This window comes from Akebia trifoliata, chromosome 4 (assembly GCF_017979445.1).
Source record: "Akebia trifoliata isolate Shusen 1 chromosome 4, ASM1797944v1, whole genome shotgun sequence".
NCBI lineage: Eukaryota > Viridiplantae > Streptophyta > Magnoliopsida > Ranunculales > Lardizabalaceae > Akebia > Akebia trifoliata.
Genome location: NC_141378.1, coordinates 2,807,898 through 2,824,567, shown reverse-complemented (window position 1 = coordinate 2,824,567; position 16,670 = coordinate 2,807,898). Strand labels below are relative to the sequence as shown.

Here is a 16,670-nt window from a genome sequence, read left to right as displayed (position 1 = left end):
GCAGTAGCATAATAATCCACCACTAAACTTTTTTCTACATCAATACTCCTCCATCTTAACAAAAGTTAAAGGTGCCAAAAATATTCCTTTTTCACATCTTTTAACATACTTGAATCATCTAACATCGATTACAATTCATTTTGACGATTTGTTAGGATGAATGATGAATGGAGAATGACACACTTATAATTTCAAATGTTTAGAAATAATGATCAATTTATTTCAATAATTTGTAGCAATGAACAATGAACAATGTACAACATACTGATAATTTTGAAGATTTAATTGTAACTATTGATTCAAGTGTCCGTCTCACCACTATTATATTTGCATATTGAGTATTCAGAGAAGATCTATCCAATTTCAAACTCTCAAAAAATGGTGTGTGGTGCGCGGGGGGGGGGGGGGGGGGGGGGTGGAATTAATTTAAAATTTTCAAATATCAAAGTTTTCAAAAATACTGAAAGTGCTACATGTGTCGATAGAGCTTATCAAAGTGTCAACACTACGTCATAACTTTATCAATTTGTAACACTTTCGGAATAAATAAAAATGCATGTAATTACTTGAAAATTTTCTCTGAATTACAAAAAGGTCATAAAAGGATATTTTGGTAATTTAAAACTTAAGAGCTATTATTGACACCCCAAAATTTATTTATTATATACTAATTAAAGATAAAGAAAATAAGTGAATAGTTGAGAATAAGTAAAAGTTGGTTTGCAAATAGAAATTCTCTCATTTATTTTTTTTTTGTTAGATTTCTATTTTTGTGGTTTAGGATTTTGTACAAGCCTTATCATAATTTGTAAACAACTACTTGAATTGTTTGAACGGGACTGTTATAATATTTTGTAACGTTGAGGTTATAATTTGAGCCAAACTTTTTGAATGCCTGAAAGAGTGTGTTTTAATCTTGGTGTGAAATAAATAATTTATAAATATGGTTGTGATAAGTGAAAGTTGGGGTGCCAATAGCAACTATGTAAAGAAAGATTTTACTCAAATTACCCCCCAGATTTGGGCTTTCAGGAAGACATCCATCCCTTAATCCCGTCATGGATATAACACGAAGAAGTGATTTTCTCTCCATTTGATATTTTGATGTGTGCCAGCAATTTTCCTATTCTCTCTATTTATCAATCCTTGGATCGCTCCAAACCCCTAACCCTAATCCCCAAATTCAACCAAGCGTCACCATCAACATGGGAAGTGATAGAAGCTTCAGAAGTAAGAAGAAGCGTTTGGAGGAGACGAGTAGCAGTTCTTCATCATCATCAGCAGCTTCGATCTCTGATAGTGAAACAAGCTCAGAAAAGAGATCAAGACGCCATCGTCATCGCCATCGCGATGAAAGACGTAAGAAAAGCAGTAAAGGGTCTAGAAGGGAAAAAGAAAAGATCGAGAAATCTGAAAAGCGGAGAAAAGAGGAGAAACGAAGATTGCGGAGAGAAGAAGAGAAACGAAGATTGCAGAAGAAAACGAAGCCGATTTCGGATCAGTTTACAGAAGATTTTGTACAATCCGAACCATCAAATGTGGAATTAAGTCAAACGACAGATCAGGCCGATGAAAATCGCTTCTCAGAATCGGTTTTGAAGGACGATTCTTCTGCTCCAAGGAGAAGGTAGATTTGTGCTAACGAATGGGTTTTTTTTTGGTGCTTAATTAATTATTTCTTTTGCTTTTTGTTCATAATTTTGCTTGTTTTAATGGCTGATTTAGGCTGATTGGTCCTGAAATGCCGTCTTCTGAGTTACTAGCAGCAGCAGCGAAATTAACAGAAGCGGATTCTGAGCTAAGGTACTAATTCTGAAGTATCGATTCTTCAGAAATTTATGATGATAGCTTTTCTCCGAAGCATAGTAACTAAGTTCGGATTCAGCAATTATTAGTTGGGATAAATTCGGGAAAGTTTCGACTTTTATTAGAAAAAAAAAATTATGATGAGCTCATGCAATTGCATGATACTTTCAGGGATGCTGAGCTTGAGGTTGACACTGATTTATTTATTGGACCGCCACCACCTGCGATGGTTGCTGAAGCTGAGTCAGCAAATGAGGCAGAACGGTTTGAAGAGGTAGTGAAATATGTTTGTTATGCATCCTTGATCAAATTGTTTGATATCTTCTGACTCGTGTTTGTTTGTTAAAGTTAAAATTAGCAAATTTCTTATAGCAAGTTTTGTAATTGTGGACCCTTAATTATTGCTATGTAACAATGACACACACATGTGTTGGTGTCTGGCATGGATACAAGGTACCTGCCATGGAACTTTTGAGAAGCCTCTGCAATGTCCACATTTCAGTGCACATTTTAGTTATATTTTACTAAAAAATTGGAGAGAGAGAGAGATGAAAAGTAGCAACAGAAAATATTTATATACACCCTAGAGCCAGGATTTTCTTGTCGTGGGGACAAACTATAGTTAATGGTACAGTTGAAGAGCTTGAAAATAAGTGGTTTTGGGGAGAAATTTAGAGGTTTTTGATTGAAAGTTGAAGAACAAGTATATTAGGTCATTTCTAATTAGTCTATGAAAGAAGGCCCAGTCAAGAGGCAATGTCATCTTCAAAAAATTGAAGGGTGGCAAAATTTGGAGGGAGGTGAGGGGGTGGGGGAAAATGGGGAGAGAGGTGTGGGAGGGGGGGCAAATGGGGCGTGTAAATAGTTGAAATTACAGGGGTATCTTCAAAGTTCTATGGGGACAATTGCCCCCCACCGTCTCCTTACTAGCTCCGCCCCTGCATAGAGCTAACTCACATAGAAAAAATTTAAGTTTTTTATTTTTTTATTAACGTCTTCTTTGATTGCTTTGTATCTTATGACCCTGCTTGATTGATTTGATCAGGTCACAAGAATCATGGGAGCTGAGATTGAGAGTCCTTATGATGTGCTGGGAGTGAATCATAAGATGTCTATTGAAAACATTAAGAAAAGGTAAGGTGGGAAAGTTAATTACTGTTGAATGTTATCATAGCTTATCTCCCTTATGATGTGCTGGGAGTGAATCATAAGATGTCTATTGAAAACATTAAGAAAAGGTAACGTGGGAAAGTTTATTACTGTTGAATGTTATCATAGCTTATCTCCCTGTGATGTCACACCCTTTTTTAGTTACATGATACTTGAGAATTATTTATGTTAGACATTGTTGAAGAAACAATATGACCAGTATGCCCATAGGGGATGGATTTTATTATGCACTTTGTGTCTACAAGCAAAGAATAAATTAAAATGTTGCATCTTGTCTTTTTAGAACCCAAACTCTCCATCCTGCTACAGACTTTGATGTTCTTTATTGATCATGATTCACATAATTTAAGGATGTTAAGATTTGGGTGGATGGATGGTAGTAGAGATGAGGAATGACGATCTAGAATGAGTACATTAGAGGGAATCTAGTAATGAAATCAATAGAAGATAAAATAAAGAAAGGACAATTGAGATGATTTGGGCATGTATGACAAGGACCACTGATGGTACCAACGAGAAGTGCTTTAGTACTATCTGAATGAGGTATTATCTGATTTCACATTCCTCAATGGAAGAAATAGCTTTAGACTGGTTGGAATGGCGAAGTAGGATTCATGTTGCCAACCCATTATTTGGGATATGGCACATATGTGATGATAATGATTATGATGATAACATTGACGTTGAGTGCTTCATCTATTAGTAAGATTTGCTTTTGGTGCACTTCAATGGGCTTGATCTTCTTTGTTTATCCACAACAGGTATCCACGATGATGTTCTTCTTGATATATTTTTTGTGTATTATCATCTGTTTCTGTTCAGGTACTGGAAGCTGTCTCTAATGGTTCATCCTGACAAATGTACTCATCCTCAGGCCCATCAAGCATTCATCATTTTGAACAAGGCTTTTAAAGATTTACAAGATCCAGATAAGGTGAGCGAATCAAAAGAAAAATGTTATTTTGACATTTTGATCTGTTAAATTCAATATTTTCTTAACTAGTTGGTAAATAGTATTCATGGATTCTATAATTTTACCTTTGGTTAGGATCAGAATTCCAAAACATTTGTATATGAGTTCTGTTGATTTATATGCATGAGTTTGTAGCTGGCTTAGTATGCTTGGGTGCTCTAGTTGCAGAATATATTGTCAATTAGTATATGATATTGAAATGTGTTCAAAGATTTGACTCTTTGGGTTTTTGAACTCACAAGATCATGGAATAAAGAGAGGAGAATCAAGGAATAATATAAAATATTGACTTATATGAAAAAACAAGGGCATTGATGTGAAGGCAATAAAATTTAGTGAAAACATGGTACAGTGGAAAGATTAAAGAGGTCAAAATACATTCAAACACACACTTAAAGTTCATAAATCTGTCAATACTGTCATCCATTGATGTCATTAATCATTTTATCTTAGACTAGTTCATGAATACAAACAAAACTAATCAGTTATTATGTTAAAAAAATGTTCATTGATTTCAAAGTATGAATTTTTACTATTAAAGTATGAATCTCAAAGAAAGAGCCTGGAGTCTTGATTGGAGCATGAATTTGCTTAGATAGGAGTGCGATTTGACAAAGCGCAAACTCCTATGTCATGGATTTTTAAATTTGGAGTAAGGGTGAGATCTACATTATCTGAATCTGTCTTCTAAGACCAACCTCAGGCATTTATGTAAAATTTGATACCAGAATATTTACTTTCAACTTGTTATGATGCCTCTTGCATTGTGGTTTAATCTCCCATGGATTTGAATCATTTAATTATGTTTAACCAAACTTGATTTAGTATGCCATGTTTTCTATCCTACGGTCAATATGGTATTTTGATTCTGGATGGCTTTAGGATTTACAGTCTTTAAATCAACCACATTATTTCTTCTTTTTTTCAGCGAAAAGCAATGGACGAGATAACTAGATTAAAGGAAGAGCAAGAGAAGTTTAAGGTGTGTGTTCTTTCAAGCAAAATACATCCATATTCGGAAGTTTTCGGTGCCTTTATATGATGTTGGACCTCTTCTACATATCTGTTATCTATGGTAGTTATATTTGTAATTTTTTAATAATCTTACTAAAATATTTTCTTGCCTACTGTAGGCTGAATTAAAAGCACTTCGCGAAGCTGCACAGTGGAGAAGATTGCAAGGTTTTCTATGTTCTGCTCAAATATTAGGATTCAATTGTTCTATTTCGTAGTAGTTTTCACTCCATGTAGGGTGTCTGTCTTTTCTTGATTCTTCACTGTTGTCTTTTGGGTCAATTTGCTCATTATTAGATGGGGTTACCGTGGTGAAACCCAAGTATCCTCTTTAAGAACTAGTATAGATATAGAAGTCCAGGGTTTTGTTGAGTCTCAAGTTGCTCCTTACAAAAAAAAAAAAAAAACTCATAAAGAGTTTGCTTTTGAAAGTGTTTGTTGGTGCACAGGGAAACATTGACATTTTTTGACTTAGTTGACATGAAATTATGAAAGCTTTGTTAAATTGGCAGGTATATCAATGGCGGGTGATGAAGAGCTTCTCGCGGAACCGGAACTAAAACTGCCACCTAAGAGAGATGAGTGGATGACGACACTTCCTCCTGAACGAAAAGTAAGGGCATCTGTCAGACTTGATTGTGGATTCTGCAACTTATTTTGATTTGATCTCATCTTATCATTTGGTATCTTAATACTCATTTGTTTTTGTTTTTTTTCATTCCATCTTATTATTATTTTTTTTTCAGCCAGGTGTTGTGAGTATGCAGTCTACCACATCTTTCAGTAAGACTGCTAAAGAAGGTCGCGGTGATACCAGCATCTGGACAGATGCTCCTCAAGACAAGGCCAAGAAAGCAAAAATGAAGTAATTCCCATACTTGGTGTTAGATGGTGTTGACGTATCATTTCAATTCTTTATTTTCTGGTCAGGTTTAGGTGAATTTTTGAGATATACCCCCTGGCCTTCAACATCTTCCCAAAAATCCTTGATTCCTTCCCTACGCACCACCACAATAAAAGAATCACCAAAAAGAGAGGGAAAAAGACCCCTTCATCTTGAATCATTGGGTTCGGTGACAAGATCACTCGTTTTCTCCACATGAATTGATTAATCACACTCTGTTTTGTCTATTGTTTCATCTTTTAAATCAATGACTTTGCGTAATAAATCAAGGGCTGAAGATGTGGTCTTGAGATGCCAAACATCCTCACCAAAACCTGGAGGAAATGTCCAAATTACCCCTGTTTTTCTGCATTATTAGGGATTTGATGACACATTTAGTTTCTTTTTGCAGTTATCTAGAGGCTTACAATGAGGCTGCGGCAATTGCTGAAAATGAGGAAAAGAAACGAACTAGTTCCGATGCAGATTTAGTGGACCAGTACAACCGTGCCAAACGTTCGAAATCATTGGTGCAGAAGCACCAGGAAGAGGCATCCAGTCGTACAAAACGAAAATCCAAACAAGAGCCAAAGAAAGAGGAGTGGATAGGGCAGCACCCTTGGAAACCTTGGGATCGTGAGAAGGACTTGACAGCAGGACGCCAAAATGTTAATCTTGATTCCGAGAGCATGGTCAAGGGATTGTCTTCCAGATTCTCCTCAGGAAACATACAAAGAAATTTTCTTTAGGAAATGGGTGGGAAGCCGCTTTTGTTACAAGTGTACACGGATTTCCAAGGTACATACTGCTGGATCATCCTCGGCATTTGTGTGGTGTAAATCCCAAGATGGTAGATTGAGTGGATGGTCTCGTGAGTGGATTCGAGCTTGTCATATTTGATCCATTTATATTAGACAAGCAACTCCAAATCATAAATTGCAGATTCGAATTACCCAAACAGAGAAGAGACTCCAAATCTGGTTTAGAAAATAAAATACTGCTAGAAGAGAATTCAAATCTGTCAGCCTAAATCCTTTTCCCACATTTACATCTTTATCAGAATGATCTCTAATTCCACAGCTCATTGTTACTAATACTATTTGCTCAGGAAATTGGTATAATCTCTAAAATACTCTTTCAAGTATGTATCAGAATTTGGACTTGTATTTTCCGTATAAAATATTGTTTTATAAGTTCTCTTTAAAGTGCGATGGCTGTTGACGGTCAGATCATTGAATGCCCTGTGATAGACAGTAGTTTATGTTTTTGATAATAAAAATAAATAAATTGATTTCTTGTATAAATTGATTCAAAATTCCAAGACAATAATTCTTGGGTAGTTCTGAAGTCGAAGCCTGGAGTAGGTATTGGAAGAATAAGTTTGATTTTCCTCTCTCAAGAGTGTTTTTCAGCTCTTCATGGGCATTTTAATGATTTTTACCGGAAATGGGATTTGTCTAAAAATTCGTATCTTCTTTGAAGTAAAATGAGATTTCTTGCTGAAGGTTGCACAAGAATATCAACCAATTAAACATTGAACATAAACGTAAGGCAAGAAGCAATGGAGAGAAATTTAGTCAAAGTCATCCAGTTTCATTATTTGCACTTGTTAAAGAAACTACTAACGGTTGATTATTTATATGGATATTAAACATTTGCACCTTAATAGATAGATAGACAGACATAATGAACCTTTAGCTTGGTTGTGCTTTTAATTCTCTTGATCTTATTGTAATTATGTGTATCACGATGGAGGGAGGGGTGTATCTCTATGGGCACTTGTGCTTGCCACCATGGGTGGTCATGTTGGCATAGCAAGGGCACTCATCTTCGTTCCCAGATGTTCCAGACGGAACACAGTTGCACCTCTCACAACAGGTGTTGCATGCCCTTATGCAAATTTTGTGCCTTGATGCCTTGCTACATCGATAGTTGCAAGCAGATCCACAGTCTGTATAGTTGTAAAATTGCATCATTAGTCACATTAGTCAATGGATTTATTTTCGCTCAATTGCTTTCTTATTTGGTATTGAACGTAAAAACATCTGAAGATATGGTTATTTTGATAGAGTTAAATGGGGAAATTAGATTCATTGTTCCTGATTTTAGTTCTTGCAATGTAAACTGTTAGGTAAATCCATGGAAGCCTAGGCCCCGTTTGTATGAGAATAAGTTTTTATGGTGAGTCAAAAAAACAGTGATAAATGTAAAGAGACTCCCAAACGCGGTTTGGGTCATGGTAATTCTGTCTTGGGCTCCATCCAAACAAGCCCCTAACCATTAACAAATACCATTCATTTGTCCCGGCTCATTTTACTCATAAAAACACGTAATCTTGATCGTTAAAACACAAAATCCAATAGATTGAATATAAGCGAAGGAAGATCCATGGTATATCCTTGGGATACATGGTATATCCTGAAGTATTGGATTTCATGTTTTAACGGTCAGAATTGTGCAAGTCTTTTTCATAAGTCCGGGATCCTGACGGGAGGGGCAATATTCTTTAATTCCTGCTATAACTTATCGAGTGATCTTGTAGTCATCAAGCTGACTCATCCAGTTACATCCATAGTCACAAAGTCACAGTATGGGTTTTAATAGGCAAGGGAAAACTTAGGAAAAAATGTCAAAAATAAAGGAAAAAATAAATTTATACATCTAATAAAAATTCATAAAATCAAGTTATTATCATCAAATCTCATATTTTTACATTTATGAATCACCAAATTCTATTATATATCAAATCCTACGTTGAAAAAACAAGAAAGTGTTTAATTTTTTTTTTCCCATAAAAAAAGGTGAAAAAAATTAAAAATAAATAGAGAATAAATTGGCGTTTCTAGTCACAAATGAAAAGGTCATGTTTTTTCCTCATGAGAGATACAATACGTGTTTAAAACACGTTTTTTTTTTTTTTTTTCCCTTCAAAAAAATCACCTTTTTTTTGTTACTATGGTCACATTTGAGTCTTTGGGTTTTAATAAAGATAATAAAATATAAAGCCTTATGTTTTCTTACCTATTTCTTCTCCTTCAACTGCGAGCCAGCCTCCACTGTAGATTTGTAACTGAAAAGTTTTAAAGTAAGTAAATAGCTACACCTTTCTTCAACACTAGAATATGAAGCAATGGTTTAGAAACTCGTCGAGAGAGAGCGAGAAGATTCATTGACGGCTAATGGAAAATTTGCAAATTTCAATCCAATTACATTCTTGGATTCGGTTCTTAAAACAGTAGTAAATTTGACCATATTCAATCTTCATCTCCATGGAAACTCAATTAAAATGGAATCATAGTAGCCATCTGATCTATAGACCTCTTTATGTCACACTAAACTAGGCCATTCAGCTACATGAGTACAGTTTTTTCTTTTTTGGTCACAAATGCAACAAAAAATGATGCTCTGGTGATGGACGGTTTAGATTGATTGACATGGCATTGTTATATGTATGAAATACATTTTAAACAATCTTAAATAACGCACCTCAAACATGATGAGTAAGCAAACGACGCTGAACAGCAAAGTCATCTTAGCATTGGCCATGTCTAGCGAGAGAAAGAGAGGTGAAGAGAGGTTTAGTAGAAGAAAGGCAGAGAGGAGATGTGAGGGCAAAAGCACAAAGACCCTTTTATATGTCATGGGCAATTATCTTTACGTGTAGATAACTACTTAAGCTGATTTTCTTAAACTTCACGACAACTTTTCCCTAACTCACCTCTCATGCATTTGATGCTTAATAATTCCATCGTGTCCACCAACTAATAGGATTCACATGAAAGTGTTTTTCGAATTTTGCTCATGTAGGGCTAATTAAGAGTGACAAAAATAATTATAGGGACAATTAAAAGTGAAAAAATATTTTGTGAGAATAATAATGGCAGATATCTTTTTCCATCATTAAAATCTGTTTTAATAGCACATTAATCCATAGAATTTGAAAACTCTTGTGGGGCAAGTGCCCCCACTGGATTGGATTGGATCATGCGATATTTAACTAGAATTTAAAAATATGTTTGGAGTTGCTTCTCATGCCTCTGGCCTCAAAACAAATGATTTTTTTTTTTTTTTTTTATCAAAAATTATTATTTGGCAAATGACAATAAAACCACTTCTTGCAAATGTGAGAAATTAAACCTAAGCAAAAGCTAGAAGTTGCTTCGACCCATTTCTAGCTTTTACTTTCTACAAGAATCTTATGGAACTTAAGTGTATATATATATTTTGGATGATCATATTCTCGTATTTTTGGTTAACCAAATTACCTTTCGGAGTCTCTAGAATATAGAATGTGGTCAATTTTGCAATATTATTACTATAAAGTGATTCAAAGAAAAGTGATTTTGTCATTTCTACCTAATACATTCTCCCCAAACGAAACATACTTTTATGAAGTTGACGTCAGTCTAAAACTCTTAGAAAATAAGAAAAACACATTGAGATTTCATCCCTTTTAAGGTTAGTGGATGTCAAATTCAAGAAAGCAGCATGATCACTTAACCTTAAATAGCTGTGTGAAGGGTACACTTAGTAAAACCCTAGAAAGCAAGCAAGAAAGATACCCTAAGTGCGACCCTAGATAGCCAGCAAGAAAAAGATTCTTCCCAAGACATGGAGCCAAAAACTGCTCATGGACCACAAATTAAGTTTTCCTCGTCACCATTTTGCATTCTTTACGTAGTCTTGATTTCTAATTAGCAATTTTGATTTTAGCAAAAAAATCATGTAATGGATGGTTAGGATCATTTGACCATTCTGATGGGTGGGACCTCCTCCACCTGTAGTTAGTAATTCATCAAATAATTCACAAAGTGTTCATGAATTCTCCGAATATTCCAGTAACAACAATTGTGCAATTCACAACCCCTCAATAAAAATTATGACCTTTTACATATTTGCAAATTATTTATAATTTATTCCAAAAGATGATGAACACATAAATTAAAAATAGAAAATATTATAAATACTGGCTATTTTCTCATTAATAATCATAATTATCATTTTGTAAATTTCTTGTATGATTTCGTTATGTTAGGCACTCTATTACGATAGCCAAAATCAGAGTATGGGCGAGTTGGGTCTCAGATTCCAACAATTGGTATCAGAGTGAAACTCAATTGTACATAAGTAAAAGTCCAATAATTTTAGACTCCATCCTATACAACAACACGATCGCTCCCGTCCCACCTTCACGAATGTAATGTTAGAAACATAAGTTCAAATTCCTTCTAGGAGAATCACATGCCATTGGTATTTTCTAGGAAAGAGAATTCCTTCAGAAATAATTGTGTATTTGACAATCACAATATAAGGATAGTAAGGGAAGTTTGTAAAAATATTTTTGAATCCACGTATACAGAAGAATTACAAGATAAAGCTCAGAATTCTAAAATCGAACCCAGCAGCGAGTGCATTTGGCCATACAGTCACCTTTACAATCCACATTGTATCCAAGAACTTTAGGATTACGTAGAAGAAGGTTTCGCAGAGACTTCCCTTTGATCCCCCACTCCTTCTCAAGAAGCTGTACGTTGTTCCTCATCTCCTCATCGAGACTGCATCCAAGCACCTCTGGGAATTTCTTTAGTAACTTGCAAAGATCATCATCTGAAAGACCTAAAGATCGCAGAAAATCTAATATTTCATTCACAAGTTCAAGTCTCGGAACTTCTTTCTTTCTTTCTTCACCCCAATAAGGAGAATGGACATGTCCAAATGCTTTTCCAAGTATTGTGTCTTCGTCCTTGACACTTATGTTGAATGCAGAAAGGGCTTGTCTGCATTCTTCCCACATTTTCCTCTCTCCATCGTCCAAAACTACGGTCTGGATTTGTGTGGTTGAATGTAATTTCCACTTATTATATGTGAAAACTGAGATGGAGGCCCTTCCGTGGACAGCATTTGGTGTTATCCATGTGAAAAACTCAGTTTCACTATTGCAAGATTTGGCGTAAATGTTGCGACTTCTAACTGGAATAAGTGAAATAGAACAGATGGTTAAATAAAAATCAATTCTGCCTGGAAGTCAGAAGAATGCATCTATGTATCTCAAGTACGCATGAATAACAACAATAATAATAAATAATTCAGACCAGCAAGCGAGAGGAATGCACCTTATGTATCTAAGTATGCATGAATGATTACGTGGATGTTGGCATTTTTCCATGTTTGTGCATACATATTTTACTTTCGATGGGCACTGATCACAGGTATGCCTGTTAGGCACTGATCCGTTGGAAAAATAATCCAATGGAGCAAAGATTTTTGCACCCCAAAAAAAAGGGACGAAAAGCGACAATAAATTCCCTTGAAAAATACCTCTCCTAACTCTTAAAAAAATTCCTTCAGAGGAAACACAAATTAAAAAAAAAAAAAGACTTCGTAGACACAAGACAATACATTTCCTCTATAAGCACCCAAAACCAGCACACATGTGAACCATTATAGCAATCATATGCTGTTGTTGGATGAGAAAAACAGTTGGACATGGGCGGATTTACATTGGGGGCAGTGGGGGCACTTGCCCCCACAAGAATTTTAGAAGTCTATAGATTAATGAGCTATTGCAACAGATATTAGCGGCAGATGAAAAAATCCACCACTATTGCCCCCACAAAATATTTTTTTATTTTAAGTTGCCCCCACAAAAAAAATTTCTACTCTTAGTTGCCCCTACATGGGTAAAATCCTCACTCCGCCCCTGGTTGGACATCCCTCCACAAGGCACCTTGTGAAGAATGATCCGCTTCAATGCCGGCACAAATGAGTCACCATATTGCACATGGTAAGCTTAAATTCTGAAAATTAGATAGTCACAAGCTCCCACAGAAAATTGTGGGAACTTGGTAACATAAGGCCATACAAACCATGCTAGCTTTGTTAAATGCACCATTTTGAAGGTATTGGCACTCTCTTTGCTAAAATTAGGTCTCTGTGAATGCTAATTAATACCAAAAAATCAAACTGTCATGTGATCTCAACCTCACTCGAAACCTATTTAACATAGAATTTTCCAGTTTTTTCTTCTCTATTTTTTAAATATTTATGAATATTTTGATCCAAAAGAAATGAAAATCTGGATACACATCTTGCATACAAGGAAACCTGAGCACCCTATAACTTCATTCAACCTTTTTACCACCACTAGGTGTAATAGTTGAAGAAAAATTAAATCAGGTTACAAGTATAAAGTATGGAGAAAATAGACTCACAGCAGAAGAATAACAATGTGTTGAAGATTGAAAGGTCAGCACTGGGGAAGCTAATGATCTTCCCAGCATCCCTGCACTGCCAAATTAATGGAAAAGATGTTAAGGGGCCACTCGGCCTCTGGTTTATTTGATCATTAATAAAATTTTATAGTTACCAGAAAAAAAAAAAAAAAAAAACAGATAAAGAAATCACATGCCACGGGAAATACATAGATTCTATAAAATTGTAATCAAACATAAAGATAAAATTAAAGCAACACAACAATTCCTCATCGTGTAGAGTTAACAGTCACTGATAATCCAACAGTCTTCCACATGAAGGAAGACCTTGTGTAAAACAGATGTCAGATTCCACTTTACATTGATTCAGGTGAGACAATATTCTCATTATTTCCTTAGCTAAACATAACATAAATTTAAGTGTGACCATTCCCAAATTTCTATTGATAACATAAAACCATGTTCTTGTGACAAGACAATTTGTATATTCCTAACATGTCTAAGCAACACCCTTGGCCCTCCCTTTCTATAAAATATCGGTTTATGATAAAGCTATGAAACTATTCTAGTACATGCAAATAAAAAATCCAAATTCTATAAATCAGCAAGCCTGACACTTGAATTCATTTAGTTAGCATGAAAATTGGGTGGGGGGTAGTTTTCCTAGAAAAATCTCATTTTCTATGGATTGCTTGAAAATGGACCTTCATTGGAAAATAATCTCCCAAATGGAGTTTTGGCAAGATGAAAATACAAATATAGAGTGCCAATTATGAAGATCCCCATATAACAAGCTCAGTAATGCTTTTTATCTTTCGTTCTTTCTTTTTCCACTCATTCATCTCAGGTTCCTTGCCTCTACAAAGCTCAATCCATAACATACCATTCTTGATTATCCCACACTCAACTCCATAAAAGCATACCCAGTCTTACTGTTGTCTAATTCCATAGACAACATCTTCTTCAATCTCTCGAAACTTGTAAACAATAGAACCAAGGTAAAAAAATTGTTTCTTCGGGGTATTGCTTAGCCAAAAAAATCTATGGCCATTATTCTTTATATGTGTCTTACTAAAGTTGCATCCCATATAATCTCCTTGGACCTACTTGTTCCTAAAGACCACGAACTCCAAATCAGCTCTCCAGACTTACAATTTTAAACTGACTCCATCTTTACTCTCATCAACTAACACTACATCATTTACAAATAACATAAAACAACGGACATTTCATATATAACTAGCGCAAAAAGATTAGGACTCAAAGCATGTCACTGATGTAAACTAGTTGTAACTGGGAATTCATTTGTCACCTCACTATTTATCCTCACACTAGTGACAACTCTCTCATACATGTCTTTACTTATTTCATTATATCTACATAGGACTCCTTTCTTTCCGTATATCCACCAAATTAAATTTTCGGATACTTTGTCAAATATTATCTGAGTCAATAAGAAGCTTGTGGAGTTCCTTCCATTTTCTCCAAATGCAGATCATTCATCCAAAAAAAAAAAAAAATTTATTAAGTAAAAAAGCTGCCCATATGATTGACCACCCTTACATAAAGGAAATTGAATATCTAATATTTGGATTTTTTTCTTACACCTTGCTCCATAATGCTTCTCCATTATTTCATAATGGTGACTCATACGTTTGATACTTTTTTTTATAAGTACGTTTGATACACCAATAGTTAGTGCAGCTATGTATTGTGAAAATACGAAACAACAAAGATAACACAATTGCACAAAACACAATGATTTATGTGGTTCGGCAATGTGCCTACGTCCATGGATTAGATCAAGAACAATCACTATTTTCTCTTAAATTTTACAATCCTAGAGAACTCTATTTATAAACCAGGAGTTATCAAAACATATAAATCTCCCCAAATAAGAAACCCCCCAAAAAAGAAAATCCTTATGAAAATATTACATGATTGCCCTTTTCGTATCCCTAAAAAATTTGGGGTAGGCGGCACTGTCCCCTGCAACTCTTCGTGGCACAACAGAATACAAGACATTTACACAACATGTATGCCTCTTTTTATTTGTGTATGTATGTTTCGAATCTTTTGTCTTCAAATTATTATTGAAAAGCTTAGGTAGCCAGAACAATCCAATACTTTCCCCGTATTTCTATACTTCTATCGAAATATCATGCGGTCCTAAAGGCTAACAAGCATTCAACTTTGCCAGATTTTTTTCTTTTTACCTTAATTCCGTGTAGTCTTCATTTAATCATTTCTAAAGATAACCTTATCATCTTTCCTCAATATCTTCATCATTTACCAAAACATTCTCATCTTCGCCCTTATCGCATCTAAGATGGTGTCCACTTGTAGACATCTTTCTCACCCGTTCTAGTGTCCAACTAATTATAAAGATCATGATACGTCTATATCTAACTTTATTTGCTACTCTCTTTCGCTTCTTTTCTTTTATTTTGTATCTTTCTAAATTTTCTTAATTTCTAAATGTTTTCCCAAAACAAGTAACAAATCCTTTTTTCTTTAAAGGAATTCTGAACTTCTTCATTCCACCACCACCACCAAGTTTCATTAATTCCTCAAGAAACACTTTCGCTATAACTCAATCTAAAATCGGTCAACCAAATATAAATTATTACTAAAGTTATGAGATTATCAAACAACTCAAATGAGAACGAAAATTGAGAGAGAAAAAAAAAAAAAAAAAAAAAGATTAGCTTACAGTACATAAACGTCAAATTGCCTCCAAAGAATCAACAAATTAACAGAGAAAATTTCTTGAAGCCGTCTATGAAAATAGGATCAAAATACAATAATAAATTACTACCTAGAAAAGATTGTCTTTCCACTTCACTGTAAATCCCTCCAATTCGTACGGTCGATTCTAGATAGAGGTTGAAGCTAGTGAAGAACACCCTGTTTGCCCCTTTTTATAGTTTTTTTTTTTTTTTTTAATAAAAAAATAGAGGAGAGAAATTTTTGGAAGCAAAGAGGAGTGGGATCGGTGGATCCCACTTCAAACGTTCGTGTGCCTCATATTATAGGCGTGGAGAATACAAACTATCTGTGCCATGGTTTTAAAACTCGTCCGAGACCAAAATGACTCGGTCGAGTCGTCTCCCTTTTCAAGGCACTAGCGCGAGATGGTCAATGGGAATCGTCCATCATATCCGTCCAAAATTTAAAAATATCGGCCGAGTTTGGCTGAGTCAACCATGTTTTGTGTTTTATAAAATTTAATTTTATATAAACGTTGATCATTTCAAAAGATTGGTGTGTTGTAAGTAAAAGTCGGTGTGCCAATAGGATATCCTTTTATTAATTTGAATATTTGTTTTATAAAATTTATAAATTTTGTACCTCAAACATCTATTAATCCACCTTATAATAACAAAAATTACAATTAGTTACATACAACATTAAATCAATTTAAATGACTTATTTAAAACATTATCTATATCAATCTCATGGTTTTAAAACTCATTGGAGATTGATGAGTCAACTTAGTCTACGAGGTAACCAAATGAGAGAGTTAATGTGAATCATGCATCACATTGACTCGTTTGAAATCCGAGATGAGATGACTTGTTCTATATTTTGAAATCTTGGCTAAATCGATAAA

At 34.8% G+C, this 16,670-nt stretch overlaps 3 protein-coding genes across 3 annotated transcripts; 1 reads left to right on the top strand and 2 right to left on the bottom strand.

Moving 5' to 3' along the window:
- Positions 1–1,039: 1,039 nt before the first annotated feature.
- LOC147402953 (DNAJ heat shock N-terminal domain-containing protein) lies at positions 1,040–7,114 on the top strand. Its single transcript, XM_086438371.1, has 10 exons — positions 1,040–1,627; positions 1,726–1,803; positions 1,978–2,080; positions 2,852–2,940; positions 3,799–3,910; positions 4,878–4,931; positions 5,083–5,131; positions 5,476–5,576; positions 5,710–5,828; positions 6,259–7,114. The coding sequence occupies exons 1-10, from the start codon at positions 1,206–1,208 to the stop codon at positions 6,593–6,595; spliced, it is 1,464 nt and encodes a 487-aa protein (XP_086294497.1). The 5' UTR covers positions 1,040–1,205; the 3' UTR covers positions 6,596–7,114.
- A 314-nt stretch (positions 7,115–7,428) lies between these two features.
- Positions 7,429–9,490, bottom strand: LOC147402952 (gibberellin-regulated protein 2-like). Its single transcript, XM_086438372.1, has 3 exons — positions 9,333–9,490; positions 8,868–8,916; positions 7,429–7,797 (listed from the first exon to the last, which is right to left on the bottom strand). The coding sequence occupies exons 1-3, from the start codon at positions 9,486–9,488 to the stop codon at positions 7,616–7,618; spliced, it is 387 nt and encodes a 128-aa protein (XP_086294498.1). The 5' UTR covers positions 9,489–9,490; the 3' UTR covers positions 7,429–7,615.
- A 1,609-nt stretch (positions 9,491–11,099) lies between these two features.
- Positions 11,100–15,407, bottom strand: LOC147402951 (Mitochondrial transcription termination factor family protein). Its single transcript, XM_086437536.1, has 3 exons — positions 15,351–15,407; positions 13,058–13,133; positions 11,100–11,816 (listed from the first exon to the last, which is right to left on the bottom strand). The coding sequence occupies exons 1-3, from the start codon at positions 15,405–15,407 to the stop codon at positions 11,233–11,235; spliced, it is 717 nt and encodes a 238-aa protein (XP_086293662.1). The 3' UTR covers positions 11,100–11,232.
- Between the last annotated feature and the right edge of the window lie 1,263 nt (positions 15,408–16,670).

Bases quoted from the DNA above. Each gene is read 5' to 3' on its own strand.
- LOC147402951 (XM_086437536.1), bottom strand. From the start codon at position 15,407: ATGTCTACAAGTGGACACCATCTTAGATGCGATAAGGGCGAAGATGAG. The intron at 13,134-15,350 runs GTAAATGATGAA...TTAATTTGGCAG, and splicing joins GCGAAGATGAGAATGTTTTG to TGCAGGGATGCTGGGAAGAT. The intron at 11,817-13,057 runs GTGAGTCTATTT...CACTTATTCCAG, and splicing joins CACATTGTTATTCTTCTGCT to TTAGAAGTCGCAACATTTAC.
- LOC147402953 (XM_086438371.1), top strand. From the start codon at position 1,206: ATGGGAAGTGATAGAAGCTTCAGAAGTAAGAAGAAGCGTTTGGAGGAG. The intron at 2,081-2,851 runs GTAGTGAAATAT...TGATTTGATCAG, and splicing joins AGGCAGAACGGTTTGAAGAG to GTCACAAGAATCATGGGAGC. The intron at 5,577-5,709 runs GTAAGGGCATCT...TTTTTTTTTCAG, and splicing joins CACTTCCTCCTGAACGAAAA to CCAGGTGTTGTGAGTATGCA.
- LOC147402952 (XM_086438372.1), bottom strand. From the start codon at position 9,488: ATGACATATAAAAGGGTCTTTGTGCTTTTGCCCTCACATCTCCTCTCT. The intron at 8,917-9,332 runs GTGCGTTATTTA...AAAACTTTTCAG, and splicing joins GCTTACTCATCATGTTTGAG to TTACAAATCTACAGTGGAGG. The intron at 7,798-8,867 runs GTAAGAAAACAT...ACAACTATACAG, and splicing joins AGTTGAAGGAGAAGAAATAG to ACTGTGGATCTGCTTGCAAC.